The sequence below is a fragment of the Halyomorpha halys genome, unplaced genomic scaffold (assembly GCF_000696795.3).
Source record: "Halyomorpha halys isolate HHAL.00 unplaced genomic scaffold, Hhal_1.1 Scaffold3.1, whole genome shotgun sequence".
Taxonomy (NCBI): Eukaryota; Metazoa; Arthropoda; class Insecta; order Hemiptera; family Pentatomidae; genus Halyomorpha; species Halyomorpha halys.
In genome coordinates this window covers 5,329-22,443 of record NW_027115249.1, presented here as the reverse complement: position 1 = coordinate 22,443, position 17,115 = coordinate 5,329, and the positions used below count along the sequence as shown (strand labels likewise).

At 25.9% G+C, this 17,115-nt stretch overlaps 1 protein-coding gene across 2 annotated transcripts in view; it reads right to left on the bottom strand.

Annotated features, from left to right (window-relative positions):
- Nucleotides 1-17,115, bottom strand: part of LOC106684886 (uncharacterized protein KIAA0930 homolog) — a 34,476-nt gene that overhangs the window by 12,818 nt on the left and 4,543 nt on the right. For both annotated transcript variants that reach the window (XM_014427239.3, XM_014427329.3), the window contains exons 3-8: nucleotides 14,331-14,510; nucleotides 9,270-9,371; nucleotides 9,055-9,195; nucleotides 6,498-6,633; nucleotides 3,743-3,846; nucleotides 2,215-2,374 (exon numbers count right to left, since the gene is read on the bottom strand). In XM_014427239.3, the coding sequence (XP_014282725.1) occupies nucleotides 2,215-2,374; nucleotides 3,743-3,846; nucleotides 6,498-6,633; nucleotides 9,055-9,195; nucleotides 9,270-9,371; nucleotides 14,331-14,510 (823 nt within the window). The remainder of the gene's footprint in view (nucleotides 1-2,214; nucleotides 2,375-3,742; nucleotides 3,847-6,497; nucleotides 6,634-9,054; nucleotides 9,196-9,269; nucleotides 9,372-14,330; nucleotides 14,511-17,115) is intronic.

Here is a 17,115-nt window from a genome sequence, read left to right as displayed (position 1 = left end):
GTGCTACAATTGATGTTGAGAACTAACACCTAGAGAAGGGGAAGGAAGAAAACTTGGTTTTTAGAACATTCGTTGCTTAGGCGGGAGATGGATGATATCGCCTAGAGGCAGGATGTCCTGTGAGATCCCTTAAACTCTCAGTGGTAGACATCTTGAAAAAGAAGACATCGAAGAGTCACCCAAGAAGAAGAAGGGACTCTTTGTTTTGGATCGCCAGTGAATGAGAAAGAAGACAAAGAAAACCTTCCATCATCAAAAGAAAATTGTATAAATTGGTTAGTGTTGAACAAAATAGAGTTGAAGTAGATTTGTAAAGGTAACTAATAAATAATTTAATTCTGTGTCATTAGTAGCTGAATGTATTTTCTGATTGCCTAGAAACTCGCCCTGAGAATAAGAGTCTATTATATTGTATATAATTAAAAATTAAAATTCTCATATTTATTTAATATTAAAGCTTCGCATGTGAATCCAAGCTATACCTAAGATATGAGAATTAAGTTAAAACTATTAAAAATTTCTTTTATTTTTTATAATTAATTTTTTAATATTACACTATAGAGACATAATTTCATCATCACTTGATAATTTTATCAGTTATTGGTGATGGTTAGGGCAAGAAATAAGAAGGCTCTAGGAATGGTGTTTATTAAACATAAAATGAATATAACAGATTTTTTTTATGAAACGATTCATAATACCATGGATTCTGAACATGGGTCACGATCTCTAATTAGTCTTAAAACAAGGTAATAACATAATTTTATTTGTTCCTATACTGTAAAACAAGGGTTTAATTTAATAAAATCTGCATAACCCATGGAGATACATGGCCACTTCCACAATCTAAAATCTTTAAAAAATCAATAAAGTTAGTGCACTTCATCTCTAATATCTCCAAGAAAATCAAACTAACTCAAATATAAATCATCAGACGTAGTACGTTCAACGATTAACTGTGAAAACTCAAGATGACAATAAACTGATCCCTCTCCGTTATGAAATTGCCGAAATTAGTATATTTAACCGAATTTATAATATTTTCACTATGTTAATTTTCTAGTACAAAATTTAATTCTTACCTATTTGCTGTATTTATTTTTTATTATTTACTTACTTTAAATTGATGTGCTAATTTATTACTTGTTTTTTTTCCCCAATCGTATGTTTAATTGTATAATTTTATTTATTCTAAATAATTTTTTTTTTTTTTTTTGGTTAAATATGTATTTGTGTTCAATTTGTCATACATCTTTAATTATATGTTATAATTATAATTCAGATATCTATGTATATATGAGCTGATGCATATGCACTCACCAATTTTATTTATTACACTCAATTTTTTAGTTATGTACACTCTTGGTATGAGTTGTCTATTGTAAAAGTTCTGTAAGTTAGATGTTTTCATTTCACCTGGAACTATTATCATAAAAACAAGCTATGATGTTGGATTAGTGTTAGTTACGTTATAACAGTAATGAAAAATAAAAAAGGGTAGAATTATTTCAACAATACATTGAATTTATCTTAATTATCAGTCGCAGAGCCGCATCAATCAGTGAGTTTGAGTATAGTAATTTGTGTGTCAACAAAAGGTTTGCAATAGTTTTACCCAATTTTTTAAGCATCACTATATTATCGATTTCCATTGATAGGCAACAACAGAAAATTGTAAAGCAATAGTCTGCCCATAAAACATCTAATGTGAACATTATAAAGATAACATAAAAAGAATCAATATCTGAAATAATCTACAAAAATATTACGCTACCCGATCTCAAAGTATAAAATTAAAAAAAAATGAGGATTTCTTTCAACATGTTTATTTTAATTCCATTGTAAACAGCTGTATTTATTCTGAGGGTTAGTGCCAATGACAAGAAAAATCCAAAACAGAAACTTTGGAAGCATTTTCAAAAAACTTGAAAACCAGGCAATAAAAATTTGTAAATTCATTAAATCAAATGCACATAATGCAACCTGCTTTGATAAATAACTTATGTTTAGAAACTCACAAACCAAAATAAATTGGTAGAATGTATAGTAAAATAGAATACTAAAATAAAATACATTTTTTTTTTTAAAAATGCAATGAAACACTTTGCTATATAATGCAACACTGCCATGCAAGTGAATAGAAAAACATTTCAATATCATTCTTAGTGAGTGGTTACACAAAACTACAGAGATGACAAAAGCTGTACGACTTACCATCCCTAAGGTCTCCGGCTTGGATATGGGTTACCGACTGAGCAATGTTGTCCAAGCCTTCATTCTCGCTCCTCGCACGATTGCCTTCATTACTCGGCTTCCTCTGCCAACCTCCTCGCACAAATACGCTCAGATTGGCGCTAGGATCACTAAGGCGTCTCTAGAAATTGATTTTAACATATTTAGTCACTTTGTATATGTAAAATGATAGTTTATACAAACATTATTGCTTTAAAATTCACTGCTCTTTTTTTTTTTTTTTTTTGTTAAAATAGATAAAAAACAAAATAATTTTCATCTTAAATGGAGATCTTATTAATTTTTTCTGAAAATTATTTTAATCACTTTCCTATTCCTCTTTTCTTAATCTCTAAATTTTTCCTTTCTCTGTTTAATTAAAAAAAAATCTCTTTTAAATCTAAAAATATGAAAAATAGCTGACAAATTGATATTGTTAATTCCAAAATTTCTATTCTTTCTAATTTATTAAGTTCTGTAATTGGTGAAGAAAATACTGTTCAACTCAACAATAATATCTACAAAATTTGCTCCTCTATTAAACTACATAAAAAATTATGTCTCAGTTCTTAATTCAAATATCTTTAAACAAAAAATTTATCTTAAAATTGATGAAAATTGGATTCACAATATTTCCTCTAAGACTATTCCCCTAATGTTGTTAATAATTTAAGTCAAGGCCCTAATTTCTTCATACCATTCTTCCGATGTTACTAATCTTATCCACTCTCTTATCACCGATTTAGAATTCATTTATAGAGCAGCCCACTTGGAGTTGCTGAAAGGGACAGAGAGCTTTCTTATATGCACATTTGTAACATTATTTCCAATCAGTTTTAATATCCCCCATTTTTCCCACTTTTTTCAAAAATATACCTTACACCTGTAACTTCCTTAAATGTAATGACCATCTTATAGTTTAAAAGTTATCTTTTAAACCCTTTCATTATGTTAAATACCAGAAAAATATGTTAATAGAAGCAGTAAAAAATTTGTTTACGAATTTCAACACTACAGTTGATAATATAGAGAAATGGGATTTTTATGTAATAAAAATGTCAAAATATAAACGTAAACATGTGTTCATTTTTACATAAATATGTAAGAAAAAAACATGAATATTTGATACAGAAGAACTGATGATTCTGACCACATCACCTCCTTGCACAACCATTGGTCTAGTAACAGTACTTCCTTACAGTGATACAAATTTAATTTTTTTTTTCAATTAAAATTTTTTTTTATTTTCTTCATATCTCATAATGTTATAGAAATACCACACACATGAGTATCTATATATTTTTTTTTTAGTTTTAGATTCACTTTTTCATATCTCACTTGCAGGCTCATACAATTGCCAATATTATTTGGCTAAAACATAAAGAAACAAAATCAAGCAAAACTTTAATCAGTGTATTTTAATTAATGCTTTGGATGATTGCTGATTATTCATTATTTTAATGAAAAATTCATAACACTTCTTAATTGCTCTATTGCTAGAAATAATTACTTTATGACGATACAGGAACATGTCTTCCGGATCTTCCCAATCTTCATCCCAGAGATCAATAGCACAGATTCCAGGCTCAGAAGTGGGTGTCTCGGCTCCACAACCTAAGGAATCAATTGATATATTAAATTTATTTCACAGAATTTATCTTTAATATTAAAAATAACTATGTAAACATCATACATTTATCATAATTTCGCTTAGAAACCGAACTATTAGAGTAAATATTAACCATTACTCATTTTAAAATTGTTTTATTTAAAACATTAACAGAATTAAAAAGATAAAACTTTCATCTTTATTTCTCAATATTTTCATATAAAGTACTAATTTTTATTTCAATCTTTGTGAATCAATGGACTTTAAATTAGGCTGCTCATAATCCTATACTTATAACATTTAGCATGTTAAAAGGTATTAGAAGTGTTATTCAACATGAATAACCCTACTAATCCACAAGCTTCAAATTTGTACTGAATCAGATGAGCTGTTTTCAAAATAATGGTGTGCCGAGAAAAATATATAAACAAGATGATTTAGACAAATGACGAGATTCTTCATTAGTATGGATGGAGGCCCTCTCACCGGCAGCTAATAAAGTAGAGTACACAGAATAACCATCTCAACCAACAGATAAGTATTTCATTTGTACCTTCAAATACCCATGGTAGAAAAAGATAGTACTCATACATATTTTTCCAGTCTGTTACTTTCAATATACTATCATAAATATTGTAGATAGTTGACCATAGAATACTGATTGTAGAAGATGATTGGGGGGTGCGGTCAGCAAAGAAACAACAAAATGTTGTTCATCCCCGATCATCTTCTCCAATCATAAATATTTTGATTTGTATCTAGATCTTTCAACAATATTTCTAATTGTTTATTGTATGCCGGACATACAAGTATAATAAGTTTAAGGGTATCATTACCGCTACAATTTTCGCATTGAAAAGATTTAGTTATGCCTATTTTGTGCAGGTAGTTATTGGAAATTCCATGATTCTTCCTAAGTCTAATATAAGTTTTTATAATGTCTTTCCTTATGTTTGCTTGCATGAACTACGGTTTTCGAATGATTTGAGAAAATATATTTTTATACAACTGCCCGATGGGGTTCTCCAGATATTGTTTTATATCTGATCTAATTTAGTCATTTTATAATAATCGGTGTAAGGCAACTTAGTGTCTACCTTCTGACCTGTTGTAATGGCTAATTTGGCCATTTTATCAACTCTCTCGTTATCTGGAATCCCTGTGTGACCATTAATCCACTTAAATATTATTAATTTTCTTTTATTGCTTGATAATGTTTTTTTTATTATTTCCATTTGGGTATTACTGATATTTTTGTTTATATTATTATTTAGTGATAACAATGGACTCCAACAATCTGTTAAAACTATAAAATTATGTTCTGTGGATTGATTAATGTACTTGAGGGCTTCTAAGATGGTATATAATATGGTAGTATGAGATGAACAGCCGGTGGGTAATTTAGGAGTGATTAAGAACTTAAGAACATAAATCGCACAACCTGAGTTATCATTAATTCTTGAATCATCAAGAATATTATATATATTGTAATATCCTCTTTTTTAATAAATAGTTGATATTTATAGATAAATTATTTTAATTATGTTTTTATTTATGTATATTGTTTATTTGTTATTTTAAATCAAAAAGCAAGCTAACCAGTTTTCATTATCTAAAATAAAGACGCTTTTCAAAACGAGATAGATGGCGGTGCGCGTCCTTCCGAAGTGTTCGTTGGGTTGTTTGTTTGATAATATGGATTGAAATGTTTCAACTTTTGTTGTTACTATACAGTAATTATGGAAAAGAAATATTCAAAGAAGAAATGGAGGAAAGTGAAAATTATCAATTAACTAATTACATCACAAATTATAGCAAATAAAGCAGAGCGATTGTACTACAATCAATTATTTATTGGATCGAGCAGTGAAAAATCCAGAAGATGGAGGAGAGGAAACAGTGACTCTTGATTTTGCGAGCTTGGAGAGAAGACGTCCGTTCAGTTAGAGAGGGAAAAGAAAAAAAAAAAACATTGTTGGGAGTTGGATATAGCATCATCGAGAAGAGATCAACAATTATCAGGGGAAGCTGTGTAATTGGTTAGTCTTGTTTCTAAGTAGAATTTATTGTGTTTGTAAAATATCTAGAAATTAAGTTAGTCTTATAAGTAGTAAAGTGTCGTCTGTTCTGATTGCCAGGTAACCCGCCCTGAGAAAAGTCTCTTATGTTATAAAATTATATTATCTGTTAAATATTGAAGTTTTTAGGAGTTTTTTTGAACCCAAGCTATCTCCTGTATATTTGAAATTAGTTTAAAAAAACCATCAAAATTCTTTTTATTTTATTTTAAATAATTTTAGATTATTACAATATATATAAATATATAAACATATGGCCATTTGTCAACAAGCAAGGCCTTAATAGTAGGGGCTAACACATAATGATGTATAAATTTTGTATAATCAAATTTCTAAATTTTCACAGTAATTCATCAGTATTACCCCCAACATGATCAATTTGAACATCTACCTTCAGTTTTACTGTCATTCCAACTACGTGCTTGGAGATCCCTTTATATTTATATTATTTAAAGGGTCAGGGCAAGCCAGTGGATTCCTAACTCATAAGATTATATCCGACCACAAGTCCAACTGTGGCAGGAAATTTGTTTATTAATAGCTTGAAATACATTATATATATTAAAGAAGTGAGTTACCTTTAGGTTTGGTGACTGCCATTTCAGCATGACCTTTCCCTTGGGGACCTTTCATCGTCACAAACTCGACCCTTTGAGACGAGTTATTTAGTAAACCAAAGGTCATCCTCTGAGCCATTTTGCTGCTGAGGCTAGCCTGTATAATCGATAATTATTTATATATAAATCGAATCTACCATACTGTAAAATATAGATTTCTATGGCAATGTTACATAAAGATCCAAAAATTTTATTATACATAAATATGGTAATATTTAAAATATCATAGAAAATATACTTTTGGAAGATGGTCAGGGGGTACAATAATGATTTTATTTATGATTTAATGACTTTTTATTACTTTTATATTAAAAATCATAACGTTAATAGGAGAAAATATTATAATTCAAAAACTTTACTAAAACTTAGAAATGGATGATATGGATGGATGATATTCTCAATTCTAGATTTTGTTTCCAAGGAAATTATTTGTTCTTTTTATATTAAGATATTGAGATAACAAAATAAACTTCCATTTAAAATATTATCAATATTCTATATTTGTTTGTTCAACGTTTCAGATTTCCCTATCTTCAAGTACTAATATTCCTTATTATCTAAGTATATCCATTTCTTTTTCGAAATTTATTCTAATGGTTACTTAATTAAAAATTATAACACATTATTTTTACGATATCATTCACTATTATTGAATTATTAATATTATTCACTGATAATAAATAATATTGTTTAAACAATGTTGTGTTATAATTTTTAATTAAGTAACCATCAGACAAAATTTCAAAAAAGAAATGGATAAATTTATAATATTGATATTGATAATATTATGAAGCAAGTTTATTTTGCACCTCAACATCTTAATATAAAAAGGGATTCTCAATATATATTTGTATTTTTAAAATTTTAAATAGTGTTCCAGGAATAAACATAAAATGTTTTACAATAATTTATTAATCATGATTTAAAAAAGGGCTGCTATGATCTTTAAAAAAATTCCTAATTAAATTTCAATTTTTTTTTATTATTAAATTACATTAAAGAATAGATGATTTTTTAGTCCTTAATTTTTGGCCATTTTCAAACATGTATTCTCAACTAAGAGTTTATGCTTCTATTATATTTTGATGTTAACACATAAAAAATGTTTGAAAATAGCCAAAATTGATGTTGTAAACATAAAATTAATTTAATCCTATTTGATAAAATTTATTTGGAAATAATGTGGTTCTTTTCACAATCAAGATTGATCTATTATTGTAAATAATTGAGATTGTCCAGAAGGAACAAAAAATAGTTATAAATTGTTTATTTATTGGTGTTTTGCCCCAATTAAAAATAAGTTGACAATGTAAGAGAATAAAATGGCAATAAAGTGAAATAAGGGGAAGTTAAAAATGATGTAACTATAAGTGAAAAATGATATAAAAATGAACAAAAGAAATAAAAATAAGATTTACTGTAATAATTATATTTTAAAAAATAAAGTATTAGATTTAAAATGAACAGGAGACATAATAACACATAAAGATAGAAAGGTAGATATGAGAGAAATAAAAACAAACATTTTACACACTAAAAGAGGGAAAATTAAGGATTTAAAATGATAATAAATAAAGGCCAAAAAATAATTAATAAAAAATAAAAATAATAATAATAATAAAAATTAAAGAAAGAAGAAATGAGAACAACCCACCATGAGAAGTGGTACAGACATAATGCAGGCAACAAACGGTTTTACATATAAGTGAAATACAAGAAAAAGATAAAAAAAATACGATAATAATAACTAATACTCATCAGCAAATAAATAGTTGTTAACTTTTTTTGTTTCCTTTTTGATCGCACTCCCGACCTCTCCTTCATATTTCGATAAAAATTATAAATAAGTGGAATATGGTCCGGGTGCAGTAAAAAAAAACAACTCAAATAGTAATAACTATTTTTATTTGAACCAACGTTGCAGGGCTTCGTCAGGGCTAAAAAAGATACAAACACTACCATAGGTAAAATAAATAATGGAAAATTACAAGGGTATACAATGAAACTTTTAACGAATTTCATTGTATACCCTTGTAATTTTCCATTTATTTTTTTTACATTTGTTAGTGTTTATATCTTTTTTAGCCCTAAAGAAGCCCTACAACATTGGTTCAAATAAAAATCGTTATTACTATTTGAGTTTTTTTTTTTTTTTACCACACCCGGACCATATTCCACTTATTTAAGGGATCTTCCAGTTTGATAAAAATTGTTTGGAATTAATGTTAGTTATCTTTATAATCAAGATTGATCTATTATTGTAAATAATCTAATATTCCAATTTTAAAATCGAATATAAGGTATAAAATAGTAAAATAAAATAAATCAATCATAATATAATGTAAATGTAATATACAATGTAAGCTAACTGAAAAATTTAATAAAGATCAACACTTTTCATATTACTTATACTCCTATAGATATAATTATTAATATTTTCATAAATAAATATATGTATATAAAAAAAAATACAAAACTAAATTTTACATAGTTAAAATATAAGATAAATTTAATTTACCCTGGCATCATAAACATGTTTAAGGGCATCATAACGAATGGAACCAGAAAAAAGGACTCCTTGCATCTTCCCATCCCTATCTGAAGCCATCAACTCGACACAGACAAGTTCTCCGTCCCGGACCAGCATTTCAGACATAACCTAAAAAACATATATTTATAACAGCTAAACATTTTTTCAAGAAACCATGATAACTTTTAAATTAATTTAAATACCTCATTGAAGTTATCGACCATGAAACATATATAAGGATAAGTAATCTCTTCTACTTCTCCTTTTGTATCCATCCGTCTCCTTGAAGGTGAAGCATAAACTTTCTGTAAAATAAAAAAAATATGGTTCAATATCAAAGTAATCCAAAATCGGGAAATTTATTATTATGATTAGAGGTGTTTAATTTGTCACAGAAATATATTAATAAAATAAATCAGTCAAACATGAGACCAGACATGTTGGCATGCCTCAACACCCCTAAATCAATACAATAATATTTTCAAATAATTTGCCGAAGAAGTAATTAAAGGAATTGTTGACAGAAACAACAGTAAAAACTGAAACTCACTTTTCTAAAACCTACAATTTTAGAATTTATTTTGTAATACTTTAATTTATAAAAGGTGTCAGCTGTATTTGTTTATTAATAGATGTTCTAATATTATCACATTTAATTGTCATTCAATTTATTTAATATTAATTTTAAATAAACATTAGCTATTATTTTTATTATTGTTATAATAATAATACTTTGTTTATTCTGGGACGAGTCCGTTTAGAATAATACAGAGAAATCAACAGATGAGGACTGAGGAACCTCAGAGATACTTAAACAAAAAATACAAAGAAATATAAACAGTCATTATAAAAAATAATTATAAGTTACTTTCTCACTTTTATCAGTTGAACAAGAAAAAAAATGAATAAATAAAAAAGAGAAAAGAAATTATATTGTTAAGCGTAAATGGTTAGAATCAAAATATACTTGTTTATATAAAAGTATTCATAATAATAGAATTATGAGAGATAGTTGACCGTGGATGATGAATGAGGAGAAGATGGTTGGGGGTGCGGTCAATGAAAAACACAAATAAGTTCGATTAACTTATTTTAATGTGCCAACATTTCGGCTAGAGTTTCTAGCCTTCTTCAGGGCTAAAAACAGAGCAAGATAACAACCACAGTAAGTATAGAAAAATAAAAAAATAAAAAGGAAGTATAAACAGAATAATTTTACACATAAGATGAATAATTTTACAAAATAGAATTAATAAAATGAAGTGATGAGAGAAGCGGGAAATAAAATGTATACATAGGTGATTGAAAAAGTGGGTAAAATAACATAATTAAGGAAATGAAATAAAAATGAAGTTATATAATGCAAAGAAGTATGAACATATTAGTTATTATTAATTTAAAATTTAAATATGAAAAGAAAATGAAGTTAAATAAAATAAGTTAATCGAACTTATTTGTGTTTTTCATTGACCACACCACCAACCATCTTCTCCTCATTCATAATAATAGAACTACTTCTATTTTTGGTATTTATTTGTTAATATTATTTTTATATGAGTGTGATTCTGACATCACCTCCTTGCACAACCACTGCTCTAGTAACAATACTTCCTTACAAAGTACTGAATCCTTGATCCCACGTTTTAGCTGTACAGATTTATTTTTATTGTATTGTTTTTAAATATTACTGCTAATTCGATCATAACTATTATCGATAGACTTAAGCAAAGTTGTAGAATTTGAAAGTGCAAATTTGTTATTTCACAATTTTATTTTTATTCTTCTATCGTCGAATCTTGGAGCCACAATATTTATCAAATAAAAAATAAGTTAATCAGATTCACCAACTTTGCATTTATTACTCATAATATGAGGATTTCAGGAGTAAAACTTGGTAACTGAATTTTTTTATGAATTAAAGTTTTTGGGATCACTGACCTCTTTTAAGGGTGATTTCATAAATTTTTGAAAGAATCTTTAGGAAATTTGTTTTTAAAAGAAAACAATGTTGATATTAAGGTATGGTAAATGACTGCTGCTGGTTGAAGGTGAAACATTGTAATTAATAAACAATTTAACATTTACATTATTGCAGTTATCATGTTTTACAACAAAACACCTCATATCAAAGTCATACATTGACATTTTGGCTTCTAGAAGCCATTCTTCTCCAGATTCTGAAAATTACACTGATAAAAGTTATAATTTTCCTAATTAGTATCCTTATTGAATTCTTTTTTATTTAGTGGAAGATTATTGATTGACCGTGTGTATAGATGAATGGAATGTGGTCCGGGTATGGTAAAAAAAACTCAAATAGTAGATAATTATACTATTTTATTGAGCCAACGTTTCGCCCCACGTTGCAGGGCTTCGTCAGGGATAAAAAAGATACAAACACTATAGTTACAAAAAGGAAAAAAAGAAAAAAACATAATTGTAAAATAACAGGGGTATAAAATGTAAAAAAGTAAGATATAATAAGAAAAATTAAAGGTTGTAAATAGTAAATGAAAAGGGTAATAGTAACAGATAGATAAGAGAAGAAATATCAAAAAAAGTCAAGAAGAAACTTTCTTTAATATTTCTTCTGCAACGTGGGGCAAAACGTTGGCTCAATAAAATAGTATAATTATCTACTATTTGAGTTTTTTTTTACCGCACCCGGATCATATTCCATTCATCTTTTTTATTTATGAATTTATTGTTTTCTTATCTTTATTTTATTCTTGGTTATTTGCTAGGACGTTGTTTATTCTTTCTGAATTAAGACGGTGATGTGAGAAGAAGCTTCCTCTAGAATAATATCTAATACTCTATATTATATTTTATTTTTATTTTACAACCTATTGAAGTGTTTTTCCATCTTTTGGCAATATTATTCTTGTAATTGTTACATTTAATTTTAACATTTATCATAACAATTAAAACATTTACTCAATTTTACCTTATGGTAATCTTTACGGTTATACGATTAAAAAGTTTTACAAAATATTGTTTAGACAATATCATTCACTGTTGTTATATTTATTTGTCTCTTTAGCACAAATTAATGTTATGTTATATAAGAGGAAAATTTTGGAATAATAATGATTTTGATAAAAGTTTTAATTTTGTTTCACAAACATAAAAATTAAATAACTGAAAATTCTTTTGAAATAAAAATTAATAGTTTTTTTTTCCCAATGTCTTTGATTTACAACAAAACATTAGTTTATATTATTATTATTATTGATAATGATAATGTGATTATTTGTATTTTGAAACAATGTAGTCATCAGAAAGACCATGAGTCATCAATGACATGATCAGTTGTGAGCCTAACACAAGTTATATGATATCAAGATTAACTACTCAATAGCAATAAATACAGATTTAAAGACATCAAACTTTTACCAAAGTTTTCTTTTAATTTTTACCTTCTAAAACTATAATGCAATATATTGGTTACAAGTTAAAAATAAACAAAAAAACACTTAGGCAGTCAAAACAAGTTTTTATAAATAATGTAAGTAATTTTTAATTTACTTAACAGGAATTGTAAAATATCTGTTTTGAAATTATATTTATGAAACAAAAAATAAATAAATAAAGTATTTAGAACTGTGAATTAAAATTTTATAACTATTAAAACAATTTTTGAACATAATAAAAATATCCATTTTGCCATTCACACAAATTCTACAACTAATGAAAACCCAGCTTCTTAGAATTGTCTATAAAAAAATAAAATAAAATTAGTAGTTCAACTTTAATGACTTCAGACATATTAATTTCTTTTTTGATGACCCCCTTCCCATTTCTGACATACCGGGGGGTCATCTACCCCAAACTAGGGTAATACCCTATTCTAACTATGGCATGTTTGAGGTAAAAATCTATACCTCAACTCCCACATCTACAGACTCCTCTCTCCCCCGAGACACGTTAACATTTAGGGATGTTTGTTAATATAGTATTTTAGTATAACACCTTTCAATAAAAATCAAGTCACTCCCAGGTCAAATTTATTGCTATATTTCAAGAATTAGAATCCAAGTAACTCAAAACTTTTTCATCTCTTTAAAAAAATTAAAACTAGACTATAACTGAAATTTTTAATTAATAGCAGTTCAAAAGTTTTTGTTGAATAATCTTTCTAAATAAAAATTCTTTTATAACAATTATCTGTTAATTTAAAAAAATAAAAATTAAGCAGTAACATATATTGTGAAATTTCTTAAAAACTATTTCATACCCTGTTTTACTTATTAGTGATATTGATATCACTCATAACATTAGTTATATCAATATCATAATTTATTTCTATATTATTAAGCAAGTAAAAGTTATTTAGCATGTTCATATTTAGTTAATAATATGCTGAATGAAAAAAAAATAATGAATTTATTAAATGGTAAAGAGCAATATAAATTGATTATATTTATTTTTGAAATATTTCTGAAAATATAGAGTTTCTACTTTTGGAGTGTATTTGTATTTGAATATGTAATTTCAATATACTTATCCATATCTAATAAATCTAAAGCAATTTTAATTTAATTGATATGTAACTTCATTATTTTTATTTGCTCATTTTAATTTTAATGGCAATTGAAAAAAAATCTCAAATATATTTCTTTATTGTTGAATGTAAATCGGTAACTCCCGAAATATGGATTATATCAATGCCAGAGAAAGTGTTAAATTTGATATTTTCTACTGTACTTTGAATATTTGTAGGTATTTATTTGTCAAAAAAATTGGTATGACAGAGAACAAATACTATATTATAATTAAATACTGTCTTACAGTCATAGATTTTCTGATTCTTTTTTGCTATAAAGGTATTTATGATCACATAAGAAAAAAAAATGTAAAAAGGGGTAATAGGGGTTTGTTATTGTCTACTTTTTTTTTTTTTTATTAAACCATTATTTGTTTCCTTCAAACAGTAACTTTAAGTGGCTGTATTCCGGATACAATGGATTATTTTACATGCATGTTTCATACCATATAGTGTATTTAATATGGTTTATACATTACATATATAATTAAGTAACTAAAACAAAAAAGATTTAAAAAAAGAATTAACTCAGTTATATTTTTTTCTTATTCAATAATCAGTTTAACTATTCTTAATTTCATATAAACCGATAATTAAATTTTTCCAGTTAATTATATTAGAGACTCCAAGTTGGACGGTACTTGATTTGGATGAATTGTTCAAAAATAAAATATTTCTTATAATAAATAAATGTAAGAAAATAATACAAATTAAATACCTGTGAATATCGACGAAGGATCTGTAATTGTTTCGGAGAAGTCCTTGTACAAATAGCTAAAGTTAAAATATACTCAAATTGATGAATGATAAGATTTAAATAAACAGTTTCTTCCCAATCTAATTCCGGATCTCCAATCGGTAACCGCTTACTATCTTTTCTATAAACAGCTAACTCGGTCTGTAAAAATTAATTTTTAATTGTTAGACAAATGTTATTTTAGACTATAATGCTGAAAAAAAAAATTAGTTTAAAAGATAAGAAATGATGAGAAGATAGTTGACCGTGGATAAAATATATGTGAGATGATTGGGGGTGCGGTCAGTGAAGAACACAAATTAGTAAAAATTTATTTATTAGTGCCAATGTTTCGGTCAGAATTTCGAGCCTTCATCAGGGCTAAGAACAAAAAACAAGATAATAACTGATGAATAAATGAAGAGAATATAAGTAAATAACTAACATTATGGATACATAAATAGAGTTAACAGACATGAATAGTTTAAGTATTATAATATAAGATAAAGTCTGTAAAAGAAGATTAATATTAAAATTAAGTAAGAGGAAAGAACAATAATAAAATACATATGAAAATATAGTTAGTAAATATATGTACAAAATGAAAATTATTAAAAATAAAGTAATGAAAGCAAGAGGGAAATAAAATGCATATATTGGTAATTAAATAAGTAAGTAAAATAACAGAATTAAGGATTTCCTAATAAATAAGCAATTAAATAAATAGGCCATCAAAGAACAGAATATTGGCACTAATAAATAAGTTCTTTACTTATTTGTGTATATCACTAACAGTTCCCCCAACCATATTCTCATAAATATTATTCACGATCAGCAATCTTCTCATCATTGAGAAAGGCTTTTGGTGTATAAATTTACAAATTAACTAATTCCTTTTTAACTAGAAATTTTTATTTTTTACTTATATCTGTGACACATGTTATCACCATAACTTTTATTTTCAATTTTGCTACTGTACAAATTATGCTCACCTTCCTTTGACCTAAAAACTCATTATTCTAAAATTTAAAAAACACAAAATAAGTACTAAAAAAAAATTACTTAAGCCATTAACAATTTGACATTTTATCCCTGAATGAAATAAATTTAAAGATTGACTTTTCTTTATTTTAAAAGATAAATAAACAATTTCTGTCATGTTAATTTATTTTATAAATAAGGATTTCAATTGGTAAATAGAGAGAGAAATGCTTTATTTTTCAAACAGTGCTATCTAAATATATCGGGTTGCTGCAGGACACATCATACTAATCAATCTCTTATTAGATATAAAATAAATAATTTTTTTTTTAAATTTCTATTATAATTTTTTTTCATTATTACTAAATATTATTATAATAAGTTATATTATATCTGCGTTTGTGCTTTTTTCTTCTGTCAATTGTTTTCTTTTCTTATGTTCCTTCATATTTCATTCTTCGAGTAATACAACACAAATATTCAATTTATTATGTTAGTTTTATTTAAATTTAAGACTGATCAAATGTTAAAACTTACAGTATACACAAAAAAAAATAAATAAATAAATTTAGATATAAGTCAAAATATTAAAAATAAAAAATAAATAAGTCAAAAACCAATAAATAAGTTAAAACGGTATAACTATAAATAAAAGAGTTAAAACTTATTTTTGCTCAAAAATATAAATGAAGAATACAACATTATGATTTAACATCAAATATTTTAAATGGATAGTGAGTAAAAATGACTTTTAATATAAAATAAAGAAATTTGAAATTTATTCAAGCTTAAAGGTATATCTTTTTAGTTATGTAACTATTATATTGAATGTGTGATATGTATAAATTTGTTTTTTGTTAGAAAGAACAGCTAACGAGTTTAACATAATACAATAACAATATATAACATAGAAATTATATGACCGCTAATCAAATGACTAATATTTTATCTAAAATTATTAATGAAATTAATAATTAATGAACATCAAACAAGAAATAATCATTTTGCTTGAAGGAGAAAATGGAAACAGTTTCTAATCTGTTAAAGTGGGAATTATTTCAATCCCGTTACAAAGCTTATGCCAAACCACTTTGTTATTTCAACAATGTAGTAGGCAAGGAGGAAGTGGTGTCAAAACCACTTAACTTATAATTCAATCGTAAACAGTCGGTTTTTAGAGATGTTTGATCAGCCAGTTCAACAATAAGTAATCTAATCTTTTAAATTTGAAATATAATAAAACAAATCTATATTAATATAAAAGATAAAATTAATAAAAAATACCAATATAATTTTATAATTGTTATTTGTTATGTTAGGTAAATGTGCAGAGGTCAAATAATTATAACTAACAATTCGATAATTATAAAAATACATCAAATTTTGAATTTTGATTTATAATAAATAATCAATTAAAATTGTTGATATTATTTCAAAGGATCCAGAGTACCGAATATTAAGATTAAACAATGATTAGTTTCAAGAAAAAAAAAATAAAATGAATTAAAATATTTTATAAACTAAATTATAAAATAAATGATATAAAATTTATTAACATAATAGTTTATATAAATTTAAATGTAATCTGATATGTGCATGTAATATAGAGAAATGTATGTAAACACTTGTATAATGCATCGTTTGGAAAAATATTTACATTGTCTGAATAATCAGAGATAATGGCTCTTATCATGTTTCTTTACTTAAAATAACAGTATCTATTTCCAACACAATGTTATTTATAAATATTTTTTCATGATATTTTAATTAAATGAAAATATAAGAC